General features: G+C 39.1%; 1 protein-coding gene across 1 annotated transcript in view; it reads right to left on the bottom strand.

Moving 5' to 3' along the window:
* The window catches only part of FKBP15 (FKBP prolyl isomerase family member 15), a 57,674-nt gene that overhangs the window by 19,111 nt on the left and 18,947 nt on the right, over positions 1 to 19,616 (bottom strand). The window contains exons 7-16 of the mRNA XM_020906618.2: positions 17,612 to 17,761; positions 14,908 to 14,976; positions 12,566 to 12,712; positions 9,954 to 10,096; positions 9,345 to 9,402; positions 6,373 to 6,480; positions 4,089 to 4,191; positions 3,482 to 3,588; positions 1,885 to 1,999; positions 83 to 192 (exon numbers count right to left, since the gene is read on the bottom strand). Of these exons, the coding sequence (XP_020762277.2) occupies positions 83 to 192; positions 1,885 to 1,999; positions 3,482 to 3,588; positions 4,089 to 4,191; positions 6,373 to 6,480; positions 9,345 to 9,402; positions 9,954 to 10,096; positions 12,566 to 12,712; positions 14,908 to 14,976; positions 17,612 to 17,761 (1,110 nt within the window). The remainder of the gene's footprint in view (positions 1 to 82; positions 193 to 1,884; positions 2,000 to 3,481; positions 3,589 to 4,088; positions 4,192 to 6,372; positions 6,481 to 9,344; positions 9,403 to 9,953; positions 10,097 to 12,565; positions 12,713 to 14,907; positions 14,977 to 17,611; positions 17,762 to 19,616) is intronic.

Genomic DNA, 19,616 nt, shown 5'->3' with positions numbered 1-19,616 from the left:
GTGAAAGCAATGATTCCTAACTGCTGGACCACCAGGGAATTCACTTTATATCCCTACTTTCAAAATGAGACAACTCCATTACCTTAGTCATTAGATGATCCATTTTATCGGCCACTTTGCTGACTGCCATCCGAATTTCAGTGTTATGTTGCCGGGCTTCAGTCATGAGAAATGAAGCCATGTCACCTGATCCTAAACAGATGAAAACCAAGTAGAAACTTATGAAACTATAACAGAGGATACTGAATGAGGAAAAGCCAACAGTTCTATCAGCAGAGGAAAGAAATGAACATTTCCAAATACTAGGAAAGGCTGGCGGTGAGTCACACTGTCAGAAGATGCAGCAGCGGTAAAGGTCAAAGGGCTCCAAAGCTAACAATAACCGTGATGTGCTCCTGTGGCATGCAACCAGTGGTACAGTCTGGTTCCAGGGCACATGTGGGGGCGTTAGCAGCTCAGATTGCTTCTCCGTTCACCAACTGCATGCCAGGCATTGGCCCAGGTGCCAGGGACACCGCAATGAATGAAACACGGTTCCTGCCCTTGATAAGCTCAGTCTGGTGAGGAGACTCCCATGTAAACAGATCACTGTAACAGAGTGCTTGTTGTAAGTGCAAAGAATGTACCAGGTTACAAGGTACAAAAGGGAGCACAGAGAACAGCAACATTAACTTTTTAGCGGCACACATACATTTACATCTCTGGAAGGAGAGAAGGGAGGGGTGGTAACAGGGAAGGCCTCTCAGAAGAGATTACAGATTTAGTAGTTTCCCGGATGGAGACGAGCAGGGCTTCCAGACCAAGGATGCACACAGGAAACTCTTAAGCACTCCCAGACCTTACATTTCGTTGGGGATATCCTTGCTTCTTTCTACCACTGTCCTAATACTCCAAGTGATCACTATGCAAAACACAAGCTGCAGGACAAGAAGGCAGGATACCATCCCAGCGGCTTATACTTATTTTGCCTCATATTTACACAAGGCAACCATACTGTACATGTATACAAGTTACCTGAAAAGTTACTCAAGTGACTGCTTCCTAAACTCAAGGGGGTTTAAAGATGGAAGACAGTAACGTTTCATTTCACACTTTTTGTGTTGGCTTTTTATTAAAGTATATTCTTTTCACAACTTTAAAATTGTAACAAAGTAGCTCTCATATGAGATACTGAACAGTCATGCTTTCTCCCAATTTCCTCAAATATTTTCCTCTTTTACTATCTAAGGACTCTACAGAGCAACTCTGAAAGAGGAATTTAAAGGGCTGGCAGGAAAAAATGCAAGAAACAAAACACCGGAAGTGGTCAGAAGGGCTTTGAGGGGGGATGCTGGAAATGTTCCAAAGTTGAATCATGGTGATGTCTGCACAACTGTGTAGACTTATTTAAAAAAAAGTCATTGAATTGTACACTTATAACCAGTGAACTGGGGAGATGACAAGACAGGGAGGAGTCGGTGGATGTGGGGTATTTTTCTCCCCGTGGATTCATTAGAGATATATCTTCAGATACAGAGGACCTCACAGAGCACCAGCTGACAGCAGGCAGGAGTCCCTGACCACTAGAAAGGAACAAAACTCGCAAAGGTCAGTGTTCCAGAGAGTGCCTGCTCCAGGAACCTCCTTCCAGAGTGATGAACAGGCATGATCCAACCTCCAGTCTACCCATAATGGACATGTAGCATGCACAAGAAATAAATCCTTATTACATTTAAAAAAAAAAAAAAGGAAAAAAAACTAGTGAACTCCATGGTATGTAAGTCATACCTCAACTAAGCTGCTTAAAAAAGAAAAGACAAAAAGGGCAGAGATCTACTGGAGTCAAAATGAGAACGGACGGGAGACGGGGAAGCCCAGCAAGAGCAGAAGATGAGAAATGCCTACCTTGAAAATGAGGAGGCTGCGAGAGTGGTGCGGGGTACAAGGGCCGAACGGGCTGCAGCTGGGAAGCAACAGCTGGTGCCTGGGGGAAAGCGTAGGCCTGCACACCTGCATAGGGCTGAGAAGACGCCAAATTACAGCTGGTTTATAAAACACTCATCTCTCTCTTTTTTGCTTAGTTTGTCTTTGATGGAATAAGGTAGGTAAACTGGAAGGAGATTCAAACGTATTGAAGCTGGAGATGGATAGACCAAGGTTTGGTATTGGACAGTAACTGCAGCAGGAGAGGAATGATGTAGTTCAGTGATGCCAGTCACTAAAGCCCAATGGGAATCTCAGGTTACTCCCCAGTCCTCTTGTGATGAGTTAATTCAGTAGGAATTCATCCCTCAGCCACTGGGTCAATGGATGGTCTGAGACATTTTAAAACTAAGCAAACTCTATTTGGTTTCATTAAAGTAACAAAAGAGGTGTTCTGATTCCAAACTAAATCCATGAGTTTCCAAAGGATGCCTTGGCGTAGCTAGATTCTGATGTTTATCTGTATGACCAAGCGCTCTCATTTTCCTCTGAGCCTCAGTCACCTCAACAATTAAATGAAAATAACAATAGCACTTCTTACAGTTGTTGTATGGGCAAAATGAAGTGACAGATAGCTAAAGTTCCTAACCCCTGGTAAGCAAGTGCCTGGAAGACAATTAATGTTTAATAAACAGCAGCTATCATTTTAATAATGATGGTTATTCTTCCTTGAATTAAGGAAATCCAGCTCATTTCCAGGGACAGGTATAACTACCCATCCATTACTAAAAAAGAATCCTAGTATACAGGATATAACTCTCCATTAGGTCCATTCAGGAGTGAGAGAAGGCAAGGTAGGACTTTTCTCATTTCTGACGCACCCATTACTAATGAGGCACTGCCTGACCACCACTGCTCTGACCCCTTCCCCCCCAGCCCCCTGCCCCCCGCATGAAGAATCGCCAAGGAAGTGAGAGCCTTTTATCATGGGGAGTTAAGTCTTATCCATCAAGTGTGTTGGGCAAAAGACAGAGTCTACAGTCCTGGCAAACCATCAGCAAGGCAGACAGGCGCTGCCACTGGTTCCCATGAAAACAGAAAAAAAAAAAACAACCCTACTTTTAAGAGCTTACCTCTAGAGAATAACTAAACAATTAGAGTTCAGCTGTATTTGTATACGGCCTCCCCCACTGCCCCTCCACCACAACCATTCTACTGACCGTAGAGCAGAATCTTAGCTATCAGCTGCTTGACAGAGGAGAACACAGAAGACTTGGATATGTATCTCTAAATTAGACGTGTGTGAAAAGGAAAGGAAATAAACATCAACTGGGCTTCCACTATGTGCCAGGCCTTGTACCAGGTGGTGTGCTGGTTCTCACATTTAATCTTGACAACAACCTGTAAGGCAGGTAATCCTTTGCTTGTTTAGACATGAAAAAGTGGTGGTTCAGGAAGGGGAAAAATTATAAGCTCTGTGGGGAACTGCTGCTGTACAAACTGAGCAAAAAGAGAAAAAGAGACTGAATAGAACAATAATAAATGATAGCATATAATTGACATGGTTTAAAAATGTTACCTGAAAGGACTGGGCATTTCCAGACACAGCTGAGTGGGAATCAAGAGATGCAACTTGCATCAAAGCAGCAGATGGTGTTTGGAGACCAGAAACAGATGGCTGAGGTGCTAAGATAGAGCAAAAAGTTTTCACTGTTAAACCCACCCCCCACTTCTTGGTACAAGTCTGGACTATCACCTCACATACCATCACCCTTCACACTTGACCATGTCTCTCACTTAATTTTCCTAAAACCAGACCTAATGGATCTCAGCAAGTAGCATCTAAACCTACTGGGCTAGTGAAAGGAAACTGGGTGTTTTCGGGTGCACAAGACTCAGACCTACGATCCCATCAGCTGACAGGAAGTGCAGAATTACACACGGGCAGATGGCTCATCAGCTGAATGCCAATTTCCAAAACTGACAATGCAACACAGCAGAAGACACAGCAGGCAGACCAAATACATCTCAGGCCCGAAAATGCCCTATCCAGGGACAGTCTGGGAAGTTTTATACTCTAGTCCAGTTCTCAATTCTAAAACAATACAGCCTAACATTTTAGGGTACAGTGATAATTTTGGTACCAACCTAGTTTAAGGCCACAGAGCCTCAGAGGGGTTCCTTACCTTGTGAGGTAATGTGTGGGAGCACCGGATGGGCTGGCTGAACAGACGGCTGGACAGATGGGGTCACCATGGGCTGCCCAGCTCCTTGAGGAGCATTCATGTCCTACAACAGGCACAAGCATCTTGGTTATTACATCTATGGGTCCTTAGTTGAAGACTGAGACTGACTGTCCACCCTAAACCTGCTTACAACCAGTGTTTTAGACCAAAAAAAAAAAAAAAAAGGAGGAAGGAAAGGTAAGCAGAAAGGCATGAATTTAAGGCATGGGCTCTGGAAGGAAAGCACTCTATTATGTACCAGAGTAGGATCCCTCTCCCTGTAAATTATATCAGATAATTATAGTTAAATTTCCAGTGTACACAGATGATGTTATTTTATCTGAAGCAGCTAGAGTGACTGCTCCCCATAATGAATCATTTTCCAAACAAGCAGCTACCTTAAGACTGACCTAGTCTGCTTCCACAGAATTAGGGCCTCTCACAAGGAACCCCAGGGAATAATGCAGCCTTTCTCTTCTGCCAAATAATCTTCACAGACCTCAAGGTACTCACAGAAAATCACACACAGTAGGATTCACTGTGTCTCATTACCAGGCTATTTTTGACAGTATAGTTTTAGAGTGTTTTCCCTTCATTTTTTCCCTTCATAACAGCAAAGCGATGTTGGTCCTACTGTAATTCTAAATAAAGTTAACAAAGCAGGGAGCATGGGTTCAATCCCCAGTCAAGGAACTAAGATCCCGTACGGCACACAAAATGGCCAAAAAAAAAGTCTAAAAAAAGTTAACGTATAGACACCTTCCTGATTCACACAAGGAAAAAAGAAACTTGAGGCACAATATACAGTGACTGTGATCTGCTATGCTACAGCTTAAAGGCTGAAATCTCTTAAACATTCTTTTACATTAGACTTCCTCTTATTTCCTGAAATTCTCAGAAATGTATTATGCATTTCTTGCGTCCCAGTTTTACATCATTACATAAATCAACCTAAATGTCTAACAACAGAGTGAAAGGAATTATAATAAATCAATATAACAGAGCACTGGGTTATCTTTAAAGGTGATAAAGCTTTGCTTTCTTTTTTTTATATTATCAAAATTAACATAAATGTTCATGATATAATATTAAGTTTAAAAATCTGATTATAAAATAACACAAAAAGAATGCCCTTTTTGTTAAATATGTCTTCTTTTTAATTTAAATTACCCTATAATAAGTGAGCAGCACTTAAAATTTTTAATAAGAATATTATCTTACCCAAATTTCATTTCCAGAACCCAGATAAAAATCAATTCTATAACGGGTCCCAGAAATCTTATTTTGTTTAAAATGTTAAATCTACACAGAGCTCTTCCATGAAGAAATAAAATCAAATTATGAGAAAATAAAACCTTTTATGAATTTTTTTCTCAAGATTATCACCTTTGCTTTGCTGTACATCAATGTCAAAGAATTCTAAAAATTAATCACTGTTAAGTGTTTCAATTCAGTTAAGAAAGCATTATTTTAAATAAGGAATTAACCAATGGTTAAAGAACTTAATTGGAATTGTTACTTCTTGTCATTCACCAAATTCCAGATGGACTAAATATGAAATAATAGATCTAAATATATAATAATAAACATTTTAAATACACATGTAATGTTTACAATATCTGAAAGTAGGAAGGCTTTCTAAGCATACTGCCAAAAGCAAAAAACAAAGGGAAAAAATTGATAGATCTGATTGCAATAAAATTTTTAAACTTGAAAAATCAACATTTCTCAAGAGAATCTAAGCAATTCAATCACAAATATGAATTGAGCTTTCTTTATGGGTTGAGCATCATGCGGTCTAAAAGGTTTGATTTTTTACTAACAATAGAGATTTCAGTAGAAAGCTAAATTAACCACTTAAAACCACCCAATTCTTCTGACAGATATACAGAATCGCTTCCATTTCTCAGGGGAAGGGCTAATTATAGGAGAAACACATATACTAATACCAACCTGTATCATTTTGACTATAAGCTCTCTAAATAATGAGTCTGGTTAGAGGCAGGAAAAGCAATAATTTCAGTTAAAAGAACAAAGAGGGACTTCCTTGGTAGTCCAGTGGCTAAGACTTTGCACTCCCAGTGCAAGGGGCCAGGGTTCAATCCCTGGTCAGGGTACATCCCACATGCTGCAGACCCAGGGCAGACAAATAAATACTTATAAATAAATACTTAAAAAAAAAAAAAAAAGAACAGAAGACAGCAACATCTGCACTATTCATTCTAAGACAGCCAGTGGGACATACTTCAATTTCTGAATCATTAGAATCCAGCTGTGGTGGAAGAATGGGCAACATAGGCTGGCCCATTTTAGCCATCCGAGAGATCAACTTGGCCTTGACTGTATCAGGATTCTAAAAAAAGAGGAAAGTCACAAAAATCACTGTAATCAAAGTTCATTACCTTCAGTCAACTCTATGTCTTTGACTCTTAGGTCAAATCTTTCAGTAAGTCCCCCTGGCACATCTATTTGAAAGTACTTTTTCTATAAAATAAGAATTCAAGATTTCTTTCCTAGAAGCATACATGGGTCACAATTAATGATAGTAGAAAAAATAATTTCCTACATGTTAGTATGGACAAAGTGGTTCCATCTGTATTCCTTCATTTCAATCAAGTCTCCTTACCAGGCATAAGTATTCTCACTTTACAGATAAAAAACTCAAGTACAGATTAAGGGAGGGAGGCATTTTAGATAATAATACCTTCTCAAGAGCAACTCAGTAGGTAAACATTCAGAAGAGATTTAGGGAGAGAGGTAAACAGGAACTCCGTGTTCTAAAGTCAGGCTCATTTAACACTGACTTGGCACTGATGACATACTAGTCCCTGAGCTGGATGCCTCTGCATTCATTAACTGGTTCAAAGTGCAGTTTTCGGAGCAGAGTGTATACCCCTAAGAGTACGCAAGATAATCTAGTGAGTGTAAAATGAAATGACCACAGCCTCTATTTTTAAGTTATTTATAAGCCACTGTATTATTGTTTAGTCGTTCAGTCATGTCCAACTCTTTGTGACCCCATGGACTGCCGCACGTCAGGCTTCCCTGTCCTTCACCATCTCCCAGAGCTTGCTCAAGCTACTGTATACATAAGATATTAAACTTGCTTACAGGGATGGACTACTTATACTTTATATAATTTGTAAACAAACATACACTGAGAGTGTGTGCTCATCTCTTTTTAACAGTGGAGGCACATCAGTAAAAAAAACTAGATCCCTCAAAAGAGGACTAATTAGAAACCAACATCCACACAATGGAACATTGGGATCTAAAGAAAAGAATGAGGAAGTTTTCCATACACTAACATGGAAAGACATTGTTAGTATAAAAAGCAAGGTAGATAATACACATAATATGCTATTTTTTGTGAAAGGGGGGAATAAAATATACATTCCTACTTGCTTGCATTTGCATAAAGAAACATGGAAGGAAAACAGAGGAAAGTAATAAAAGCACTTACCCAAGGTGCGGAGGTGGGGAGGGGAGTGAGATAAAACAAGGGTGCATGAGGGAGGGGTAGGAATGAAGTCTTCTCAACATATACCCTGTTATATTGTTTTGCTAACTGTGACCTATGGATGCAATTATATATTCAAAGCAAAAGATAAAAAATTGGGAAATTCCCTGGCAGTCCAGTAGGTTGGGACTTTGTCTTCCAAAGAAGGGAGTAAAAGTTCGATCCCTGGTAGAGGAGCTAAGACCCCACATGCCTCGCAGGTAAAAAAACAGAAATATTGTAACATATTCATTAAAGACTTTAAAAATTGTCCCTATGAAAAAATTTTTTAAATAAAAACTTCAATGTAAAAAGATAGTTAAAGTTTTATGTTACATGAACTTTGTCTCAATTAAAAAAACAAAATTGCAAAAAAAGAAAGGAAAACAAAAACATTGTAGACCACTAACTTACCAAAAGTTACTGAAGTTTAGAAATATTTGATAAAAGTAGCTGTGTCTAGAGAGTACAAAAGAATACTGAACAATTCTGTCAGCATTCAAAAGATCTTGAGATTTTACACTGTTTTCCCATTTTCTTGATTCCTTGGCTTAACCTTCTGGGTTTAGATCACTTTTTATACATATCAGATCAATCAATTATCAGATCAACTAATTCCTACTCTGGATTGGATATAAACAAGTAAACTAGAGTTGGAGGGAAATTAATCATAAATTTCAGTCCACAGAGTTATCCTAATGTGTCAGGTGAAAGCTACAAAGCTTTAGAACTTCAAGCACTTCAGCTATCACCCCATCCACAGGCAGCAAACCCAGATGCCTTCATGGAGCAGGCAGGGCAGCCTCTCACACAGTGTACAGCCTCCCAAAGGTCTTCAAATCCAAAGTTTGCTACAGTAGTATGCTAGTCTCCTTATCTCACAGTCTGAGAAACACAGAGGCCCAGCAACCGGCTCAAAGCCAACTAGCTGGTGAATTAGTGTAGAATTCTTCTGAGAAAATGAAAGTATACAGACATGTAGTGTTAGCAGTAATTATGATAACAAAAAGCAATGTTAATTGAGTTCTTACAATACTCCAGACACAATACTAGAAACTCCATAGGCATTATTTCATTTAAACCTCATGGGCTTCCCCACTGGCTCAGCAGATGAAGAATCCAGCTGCAATGCAGGAGATGCAGGTTCAATCCCTGCGTTGGGAAGATCCCCTGGAGAAGGAAATGGCAACCTGATCCATTATTTTTGCCTGAAAAATCTCATGGACAAAGGAGCCTGGCGGGCTATGGTCCAAAGGGTCACAAAGAGTAAAACATAAATGAGCGCATGCACGCACACACACACACACACACGCACATGTACACACACAATTAAACCTCATAAAAATCTTGAGAGATTACTGAAGACATGTTTTATGTAGGCTCTGTGCTTAGGGCTTTATAAACATATCACAGAAACTCTTAGAGGGGTTGTGAGAATTATTTCCATTTTAATAATGAAGAAGCTGAAGATCAGGGAAGTTAGATAATTTTCTCAAGGTCCCATGTTTGTAAGAATAAAGATTTGAATCCAGGTTTATGCAGAATCCCAGGCTAATTTAAACTGACTCCCAAGTAAAGGACAGTGAATCAAGTAACCACTTATTTCTACCCTAAATCAACATTTCTCATTATTTTTTTTTTCTCTAACCTACTATACCCGAGGCACATGAAACCTTCCTAGCAAACTGGGGTTAAGGAGATAAAACATATATACTCACTGCATTTACTGTAAGCTGTTCACTAAGGGAGTTAGATTTGGAACGAAGAGCTGACTCCCTGAAAGCAAATAAGACATAAAAACAAAATCTATAATCATGAGTCCAGATTATACTGAATAAACATTGTTTTTTTAAGACATTTGATAATTTAACAGCTGTAAAATAGAATTTTAACTGTTCTTTAGTTTGCATAATTTCTGAAAGCTACTGAAGATAAACAATTTTCCATTCAAATGGAAAAAATTTACATTTTATCCTTAGAGATAAGTGTTTATGGATTTTGCCCAATTTTTCTCCAAAGTTTGATGGGTATTCTTTTATATCTGAGTTACTGCCTTTATAGACTATGAATATTAACCCTTTGTTAGAAAATTTGATGCAATTATGTTTCCCATTTCCCTTATCCCATTGATTCCCCCCAACTATTTTAAATTATTTCAGTTTTCAACTAGTGTGTTGGCCCAAAAGTTCATTCAGGTTCTTCTGTACGATGCTATGGACAAACTTGAACAAACTTTTTGGCCAAACTAATATATCCCTATTTCTGAACTACCCTAAGAATCATGTTTATGGACAATGAAAGAGTTTGATACAACTGTAGTGTCTTACCCTGATTTGAAAGGCACCGACGTGGATGGTGACACAACAGGGTCAGCAGAGATGCTATCAGCAGCAGGGACGGGAGAAGGGGCTGCAGAATCCCGGGAACTAACGCTGTGCCCGTCAGAGCCAGAATCTCGAGTGAATTTCACCTGGGGAAACAGCAACCACAGGCTGAATAGGCTAACAGACCGCAAAAACGGCCCTCTTCCCCCACTTCTCCTTCCATCTTACTTATTCTTCATCATACAAAGTCAATAACTATTCATGGTAGCAAAAGAGACAATGGAGACAAGCCAAAAGAAAAAAAAAAAGATAATTACTGGCAATTCAACTGTTAAGTAGCAATATTGTTAGGATTTCGGATGTAATATTTCACATTTATATTATGTGTGTGTGTTTTACAAAAATGGAGCCATACTGCTTTACTCACTCACTGATTAACATATTAATATTTCCATGTTAACTAAATTATTAATCAATAACATCCTTTTTAATTTTTAACTTCAAAGGTCATACCCTTAACTGCTGTCAACTACAGGAAAAAGTCTCCAAAGGACTTTGGGGACAGAAGTCATAAATATCTATGTTATCACAAAATGTATTTCATCATTTCCTACTTGTTAGACATTCAGTTTATTTCTAATTTCCGCCATACAAATAATACTTCTATGGATACTTTTATCTCTGTATCTTTGCACATAATCTTTTCCAAAATACAAATTCCCAGAAGTTAAATTGCTGGATAAAAGTTATACTTATTTGTAAAACTTTTGATATATACCACTAAATTTCACACCATAAAGGGTGAACTACTTTATACTCCATATGTATGCTCAGTCGCTCAGTCATGTCTGATTCTTTGGACTGTGGCCCGCCAGACTCCTCTATCCATGGAATTTTCCAGGCAAGAATATTGGAGTGGGTTGCCATTTCCTACTCCAGGGGATCTTTCCGACCCCCAGGGATCAAACCCAAGTCTCCCGCCAAGCCTACATTGGCAGGCAGATTCTTCACTACCGTACCACCTGGGAAGCCCTTATACTCCAAAAGTAGTGTATAAATCCTTCTCAAAACTCTTGTGACCCTGGGTGTCACCATTCTGTATCACCCTTGTCATTTTTTTTTTTTTTCTGCCATGTCTCATGGCTTGCAGGATCTCAGTTCTCCAATCAGAGGCTGAACCCAGGCCGCAGCAGTGAAAGCCCAGAATCCTAACCGCTAGGCCACCAGGGAACTCCCCCAGCCTTGGCAGTTCAGTAAACAATTTGTAATTTTTTGATTGTTGATAAAATAGGGTATTTCTTTCTTATGTTTACAAAAGTCTTAATGGATTCAAATTGATTTGTTATCTATCACAGCCATGATTTCCTCAAAGGAAATGGAGAAAGAATATAAAAGCTGTGAGAAAGGCAGCTGGAAGCATGTCAGTCCAAGAGGGCTGACATGCCCACCAGAGAAAAGGGTGGAAAGAGTCCCTGAGAAACAAAGCATATCCTTTGTCGCAGCAGGTATAACAGCCACAATGAAGATGACCATAATATCTGTTTGCACTGCATTTTATAGTTTACAGTCTCAAACACTATCACATTTAAACCTAACGATCACAGTGTAAAGCAAACAGTATTTTTTGGGGTGAGAGGGCAAGGTACTGGATGGGGAACATTAATTAACCACAGTTGTTATAAACTTTATTTGGACTTCCCTGGTATCTCAGACAGTAAAGAATTTGCCTACAATGCAAGAGACCTGGGTTTGCTCCCTGGGTTGGGAAGATCCCCTGGAAAAGGGAATTGGTTACCCACTCCAGTATTCTTGCTTGGAGAATTCCAAGCAAGAGGAGCCTGGCAAGCTACAGTTCATGGGGTCGAAAAGAGTTGGGACATGACTGAGCAACTAACACAGAAATTATTTGTAATAAAACCTTTAAATAGTACAAAGGGGTAGAATGTAAAAAAGTAAAAGCTTCTGAACTCCACTCCCATTCTCCAGAGAAAAATCACTACATTTCTTTAAATGCCTCCAGAAATTTCATATGAATATATGGGCATATATGTATATTTATTTGTATATATATACATACACACACAAGATCATACTACCCATACTGCTCTGCAACTTGTTTCTTTCACTTAAAAACAGATTTTTGATATTCTTTAAGAAATACACAGATGTCCACTCCCTGAAAAACCATAATTCAACCAATTTCAAAATGACAAACACTTAAGCTGTTTCCAGTTCTCCACTATCACAAACAATGTGGCAAAAAACTATGTATCTATCTCTAGCTATCTATCTACATACAGGTATACATGCACACTTATGTAAACAGATTGATAGGATAAATTTGTAGCCATGGAATTACTAAATCAAAAGGTAGGAACACTGGGTAGGAATTTTACGGAAAAAATAAAAAGAGAAGTGACTAAATACAGAGCCAAGAAGGACATAAACTTTGGCTGTTAGATTCCAAAGCGTCTGTTCTTTCCAACCATACCACTTCTACTTAAAAGAAAAGAGAGAGAGAGATCTTTAGAATCTTTTCCAACACATTTACTTATTCATTTTACTTAATTAGCAAACAGGACTCATCAAACACAACACAGCACAATTTCACTCACCCGCCTAATCTCCACCTGGAACACCAGGATTGAGTCTGTTGAGGGAGTCCATCCTATTACCCCTTCAGAGCCAGCAGCGCAGGCTGGGGGGATGATAAGCAACCGCTTCCCTCCTTTCCTCATGCCCACCATTCCATCCTCCCAGCTCTTTAGGGATCAGAGAAGAGGAAACGTTCATCAGATACAAACCTTCTCGTAAGACAAAACCCAGTAGTAGTTTGTGCTCCCCGCTCCCACACACCAGTTTTAAGAACATCTAGAAGACTTCTTCTCAGCCAACTTGTCAAAGCCAGCACATCCAGGGCTAAATGAAATATCTTAGATGATGAGAGAAATTGGGAGGAACAGAACGGCATTAACAGAGAAATAAAAGCTATCATTTATTAAACACAGTTTTTTCTAAGTACTTTGGTAAGTGCTTTACTTCCACTATGTTGTTTAATTCCTAAAATAACTTCATAAGGTTAGTAGCAATAGCCCCATTTTACAGAAGAGAAAATTGAGGCTTAAGGAGGTAAGGTAACTAGCCCAAGATCAGTTAGTAAATTGTTAAGCCAAGATTCAACACTTAAGGAGGTAAGGTAACTAGCCCATGATCAGTTAGTAAATTGTTAAGCCAAGATTCAACACTAGATCAGACTAGCTTTAAGTGTCATGCCCCAACTACTATGATCTCCAGGAAAAAGTTTCCAAAGGATTCTGGGAAAAGGAGTCATCAACAAAGCTATGGAGAAAAACATTCTGCCGCACGGATGAATGAGTACTTAACAATGCATCAATATGTCCTGACACAATGATACCTCACATGTGTAAAATATTCTTTTTAAAAAAAAACACTTCTAAAAAAAAAAAAGAAAAACAAAAAGAACTTCTCATTTTGTACTGGATTATAGCCGATTAACAATGTTGTGAGGGACTTCCCTGGTGATCCAGTGGCTAAGACTCCATGTTCCCAACACAGGGGGCCCAGATTCAATCCCTCATCAGGGAACTAGTTCCTGCATGTTGCAATTAAGATCTGGTGCAGCCACATTAATTTTTTTTAAAAAAGAAAAAGAAACAAAAAACAATGTTGTGATAGTTTTGGGTGGACAGCAAAGGGCCTCAGCCATACATATGCATGTATCCATTCTCCCTCAAACTCCCCTCCCATCCAGGCTGCCACGTAATATTGAGCAGAGTTCCGATGCCGAGCAGGGCTCTGTGGGGCTCCTGGGAACGGAAGTCTTTTTGTCTCCCATTCCTCCTAGGCAAGACTCCAGCCCACATGACCTTCTCTGAGTTCTCTGGACTTCACTGAGCAACTGAACTGGCTGAAATAAGAGAAGCAGCAAGGAAACCACCTGAGGCAAAGTTAAAGGGACCAGAGAGGCTCATCAAGATTGGGAGATGAGACCTAAGACCCTGCACACACCCTAATCTTGTCAGCAACTCCACCCTTTTGAAACAGTGCAGAAAAAGGAATGAAGATTGAGGGAATGAAGACTGTTACTGCCTTGATCCCTATCCTATACCCCAGGACTATATAACCTCTCCCTACTCACCAGGGAGGGGGGCACAGGTTCTTGAGGGGCGAGCCTACTGTGTTCCCCATTTGCCTGGCAAAGTAACAAAGCCATTCTTTTTTTCTTCTCCATAACTCTGTCTCCATGTTTCTGTTTGGCACTAGTGCACAGCCAGCCAAGATCCTGGCAACAGTTCCCTGTGCTAGACAGGACTTTGCTGGTTATCCATTTTAAACAGTAGAGTGTACATGTGGACCCCAAATTTCCTGTCTCTTTCCCTCCCATTCATCCCCCCTGGCAACTATAAACCTGTTTAATAAATCTGTTCTCTAAGTCTGTGAGTCTGTTTCTGTTTTGTAAAATAATCTTTACTTTATAAAATACAGCCATAGTTGCTAAAGAAGAAATTCACAATGTGAACCCAGGGCCTTGGGCTCCAGTCCCAATGTCCCTGCTGCTACGCTGCAGTTGCTTCCTAGCATGATCTGAAGCATCCCAGACAGACTAGAATCACTCATTAATGATACACTTCTGGAAGAAACAATCTAATCTCTTTCCCAAGGAGGCAATAGGAAGAATTTGATAGTGCCCTCAGAACCACAGAAGGGAAACAAAAAGGCAGGGACCACAAAAAAGCAATGTACCCTTCTTCAATATATTGTCTCACAGGGAAAAGTCTCTCAAATCCAGACAACGTAGCACATTTTTCTGTATTTTATAACCAAGCCTTTCCAGATTCTTAGAAAATAAACCCAGCTTAGAAATTTCATAAAATTCAGTCAAAATTAAGCACACTGCAACTGATAGACTCTTACAAGAACACAGTTAAGCTTTTACCTTGATGACTTTTCCTGACCCTAATTTCAGGCGAAGAAGCTTATCTTTGTTAGCAGTGGAATCAAAAACCTGAAAGTTGATCAAAATAAATGTCAGCCAACTTCACAAATAATAATCATTATGATGTTCAACTTAACACAGAACAACACAGTACTTCTGAAATAGGTAATGTCAAATACACTGGAAAAATACTGACCTGAAAAACAGGGACCACACCATGGCTAAAGGTGTCATCACACTGAGTATCTCCGAGGCAAGGATTTTTCAGGTTTAGAAAAAAATAAACTTCTACCACCACGTGTTTAAAATTATTTTAATCTATAAACAATTTTCAAATAAATTGTTCAAATAAATTTATCAAATAAATTATCCCATTTGATGCAAACAACCATCTGACCAAGAAAGTACATAGAGCCCTACTAACCAAGCTCAATTCATTCGGAAAAAAAAAAAAGAGCTTAAATGCCTTGACAAAGTCAAGTTGGGATAAAACTGGGACTTGAATCCACATCTTTGGATTCATAATCTAAAGTTCTTTTTATCAAACCATACTACTTTTTTTTTTCATTTATTTTTATTACTTGGAGGCTAATTACTTCACAACATTGCAGTGGGTTTTGTCATACACTGACATGAATCAGCCATGGAGTTACATGTATTCCCCATCCCGATCCCCCCTCCCACCTCCCTCTCCACCCGATTCCTCTGGGTCTTCCCAGTGCACCAGGCCTGAGCACTTGTCTCATGCATCCAACCTGGGCTGGTGATCTGTTTCACTATAGATAATACACATGCTGTTCTCTCAAAACATCCCACCCTCGCCTTCTCCCACAGAGTCCAAAAGTCTGTTCTGTACATCTGTGTCTCTTTTTCTGTTTTGCATATAGGGTTATCATTACCATCTTTCTAAATTCCATATATATGTGTTAGTATACTGTATTGGTCTTTATCTTTCTGGCTTACTTCACTCTGTATAATGGGCTCCAGTTTTATCCATCTCATTAGAACTGATTCAAATGTATTATTTTTAACGGCTGAGTAATATTCCATGGTGTATATGTACCACAGCTTCCTTATCCATTCGTCTGCTGATGGGCATCTAGGTTGCTTCCATGTCCTGGCTATTATAAACAGTGCTGCGATGAACATTGGGGTGCACGTGTCTCTTTCAGATCTGGTTTCCTCAGTGTGTATGCCCAGAAATGGTATTGCTGGGTCATATGGCAGTTCTATTTCCAGTTTTTTAAGAAATCTCCACACTGTTCTCCATAGTGGCTGTACTAGTTTGCATTTCCACCAACAGTGTAAGAGGCTTCCTTTTTCTCCACACCCTCTCCAGCATTTATTGCTTGTAGACTTTTGGACAGCAGCCATCCTGACTGGCGTGTAATGGTATCTCATTGTGGTTTTGATTTGCATTTCTCTGATAATGAGTGATGTTGAGTATCTTTTCATGTGTTTGTTAGCCATCTGTATGTCTTCCTTGGAGAAATGTCTGTTTAGATCTTTGGCCCATTTTTTGATTGGGTCATTTATTTTTCTGGAGTTGAGCTGGAGGAGTTGCTTCTATATTTTTGAGATTAATCCTTTGTCTGTTGCTTCATTTGCTATTATTTTCTCCCAATCTGAGGGCTGTCTTTTCACCTTGCTTATAGTTTCCTTTGTTATGCAAAAGCTTTTAAGTTTAATTAGGTCCCATTTGTTTATTTTTGCTTTTATTTCCAATATTCTGGGAGGTGGGTCATAGAGGATCCTGCTGTGATTTATGTTGGAGAGTGTTTGCCTATGTTCTCCTCGAGGAGTTTTATCGTTTCTGGTCTGACATTTAGATCTTTAATCCATTTTGAGTTTATTTTTGTGTATGGTGTTAGGAAGTGTTCTAGTTTCATTCTTTTACAAGTGGTTGACCAGTTTTCCCAGTACCACTTGTTAAAGAGGTGGTCTTTTTTCCATTGTATATCCTTGCCTCCTATGTCAAAGATAAGGTATCCATAGGTGTGTGGATTTATCTCTGGGCTTTCTATTCTGTTCCACTGATCTATATTTCTGTCTTTGTGCCAGTACCATACTGTCTTGATGACTGTGGCTTTGTAGTATAGTCTGAAGTCAGGCAGGTTGATTCCTCCAGTTCCATTCTTCTTTCTCAAGATTACTTTGGCTATTCGAGGTTTTTTGTATTTCCATACAAATTGTGAAATTATTTGTTCTAATTCTGTGAAAAATACCGTTGGTAGCTAGATAGGCATTGCATTGAATCTATAGATTGCTTTATCAAACCATACTACTTTTGAGGGCTTAATAATATAAAAACACAATAAGCCCAATCTATTCACACTATCTAGTATAAGAAAAACAGAAACAACTGTGAAGAAAGTCTAAAAAGTTTAAGGCCTAATCCCATAAGAATCTATTCAAATTTAAAATTGGTATAGGAGGACAAGATGTACACATGAAAAATTACCAAAAATAATACTGGTGCAAACTGGTTTCCACTTGCTCTAAGTAAGATAGACAGTGGCACAGAGCAGATTTTATACACTAGCATTTCATGGCTATGCCTCAAAAGCAGCTGTAGAGATTAAATCAAGGCTCCTACAAGATTTCTATTTGCTAACAGCAGTAATTTGCAGTAATATACCGTACATCTGAATAGCTCTCAAGCTATTTAAATTACAAGAGAACTTGTAGGGTACTTTTTTCTTACCTGGCCCAGAGCCTGATTCTGAAAGAGCCAGCTGGTATAGGCCACTTCTAAAGAATCTCCAGCTTCTACCGCAGGGCCTTCCATGACAATAAGGTCCTGTGACAGCACGGAATCCAGGGGAGAGGTGCTGTTGCACTTGGCAATGCAAACCTGCGAGGTGAAATCGAAGCATGAACCTACTTTAAGCTCAGTCAAGGACTCACTCAGCTATTACTAACTGCTCTTTTCCAAACAGTGGCTCCCACTTACAAAACAAATTACATGTCTAGAAGCAAACTGTCCCAAAGTCAGTAATCTTGCCAGCAATCAACATGCTTAAGAGTATGGCTTTGGAGTCTGACTAACTACAGATCTGGGCACTGCCACTTATTAACTTGTGACCTCAGCCAAATAACATAACTCCTATGAACCTTATTTCATAAGAGTTTTTTTGTAAGATGGAGATAAAGGCTTTGCATATTTCCTAGGGTTAGCTATGAAGACTGAACTAATAATACAAGGAGAGTACTTGGCACAAGGCCTGGCAAATCACAGTAAGTACACAATAAACATTTGCTATCATTACTATATTAATTTACTGCTTCAGTGTTTAGGAGCCTATGAAAGATAGGGGAGCATCTGAAAAAAATGTCAAAAGGCTATTTAAAGAAATAAAATAAAGGCCCTTTACAAAACCATGATGTATTCCCAGAATTCATCTCTACCACCTACAGATGTACCCATATTATGCTGGCTCAGATCCTATATAAAGAAGTCAAACATATCTTTATGAATCATTTTTCTATAGTCAATGTTTGAACATATATACCTTAGAAACTTGCTACTCATTTTCTTTAAAAAAAGTTTCATCATTGCAATCAAATAAATGCTAGCTAAAACAATGAGAAGTCATTTTTTATCAAGCAAATAAGAGTAAGAAGAAAAAAAACTATAATAATTCTAAATGTTGGCAAAGGGGCTTCCATGCTGGTCCAGTAGCTGAGAGTCCGCCATGCAGTGCTGGGACGCTGGCTTAATCCCTGGTGCAGGAAAATCCCACAGGCCCAGGGGCCACTGAGCCTATGTGCCACAACTACTGAGCCCAAGCTCTGGAGCCTGTGAGTTGCAAGTACTGAGCCCGCGCCCACAACTGCTGAAGCCTGGATGCCCTAGAACCTGTGCTCCACCACGGGAGAAACTTGCTGCACCAGGGAGTAGCCCCTTCTAGTTGCAACTGGAGAAAGTCCAAGCACAGTAACGAGGACCCAGCACAGCCAAAAATAAATCAATAAATGTCGGCAAAAGTAGAGTGAGAGAACTGATATGGACGTAAAATAGCACAATTTATACAGGATCTAAAAGTATACGAACTCTTTGACTCCATCTTTCACTTCTTCTAGCCTAAGGAAATAATCAGAGACCAATGCAAAAGACATGGGTTCAGTCCCTGGGTTGGGAAGACTCCCTGGAGTAGGAAGTGGCAACATACTCCAGTATTCTTTGCTGGAAAATTCCATAGACAGAGGAGCCCGATGGGCTACAGTCCACAGGGTCGCAAAGAGTCGGACATGACTGAGCGACTGAATACACGTGCACGCTGAAAGGACTATAACTACTTATACAACTTATGCATAGGAAAAAAAGAAATGTCACATGTTAACAGTGATTACTTTGGGTAGTAAGATTATGAATGCTTTCAAATGCTTTTCTAAATTTTCTATAATGACAATGAAATAACTTTTTAAAATTTCTTTTAAAATAATATCTTAAAAAAGATAGTTGTATTTATTCCTTAAGATAGTTTATGAGAAATGTTTAAAGATGTAAGTTTATATTTAGCCTTTTCTTTCTCCTTTCAAGCAATAAGTATTCTTATTATTTCTCTAAAATACAGTAAGTTCAAGGGATGAATTTAGTGGGGTTTTTTTTATGCTTGTAACTAACAATATAGCAAGTTATGAGTTTTCCATATATTTTCTTAAAATCAAGGGAAATCCAGACTAGTGTTTGGCTCTTCAAAGAAAGA

This window comes from Odocoileus virginianus, chromosome 31 (assembly GCF_023699985.2).
Source record: "Odocoileus virginianus isolate 20LAN1187 ecotype Illinois chromosome 31, Ovbor_1.2, whole genome shotgun sequence".
Taxonomy (NCBI): domain Eukaryota; kingdom Metazoa; phylum Chordata; class Mammalia; order Artiodactyla; family Cervidae; genus Odocoileus; species Odocoileus virginianus.
This window is presented reverse-complemented; position numbering and strand designations above follow the sequence as displayed.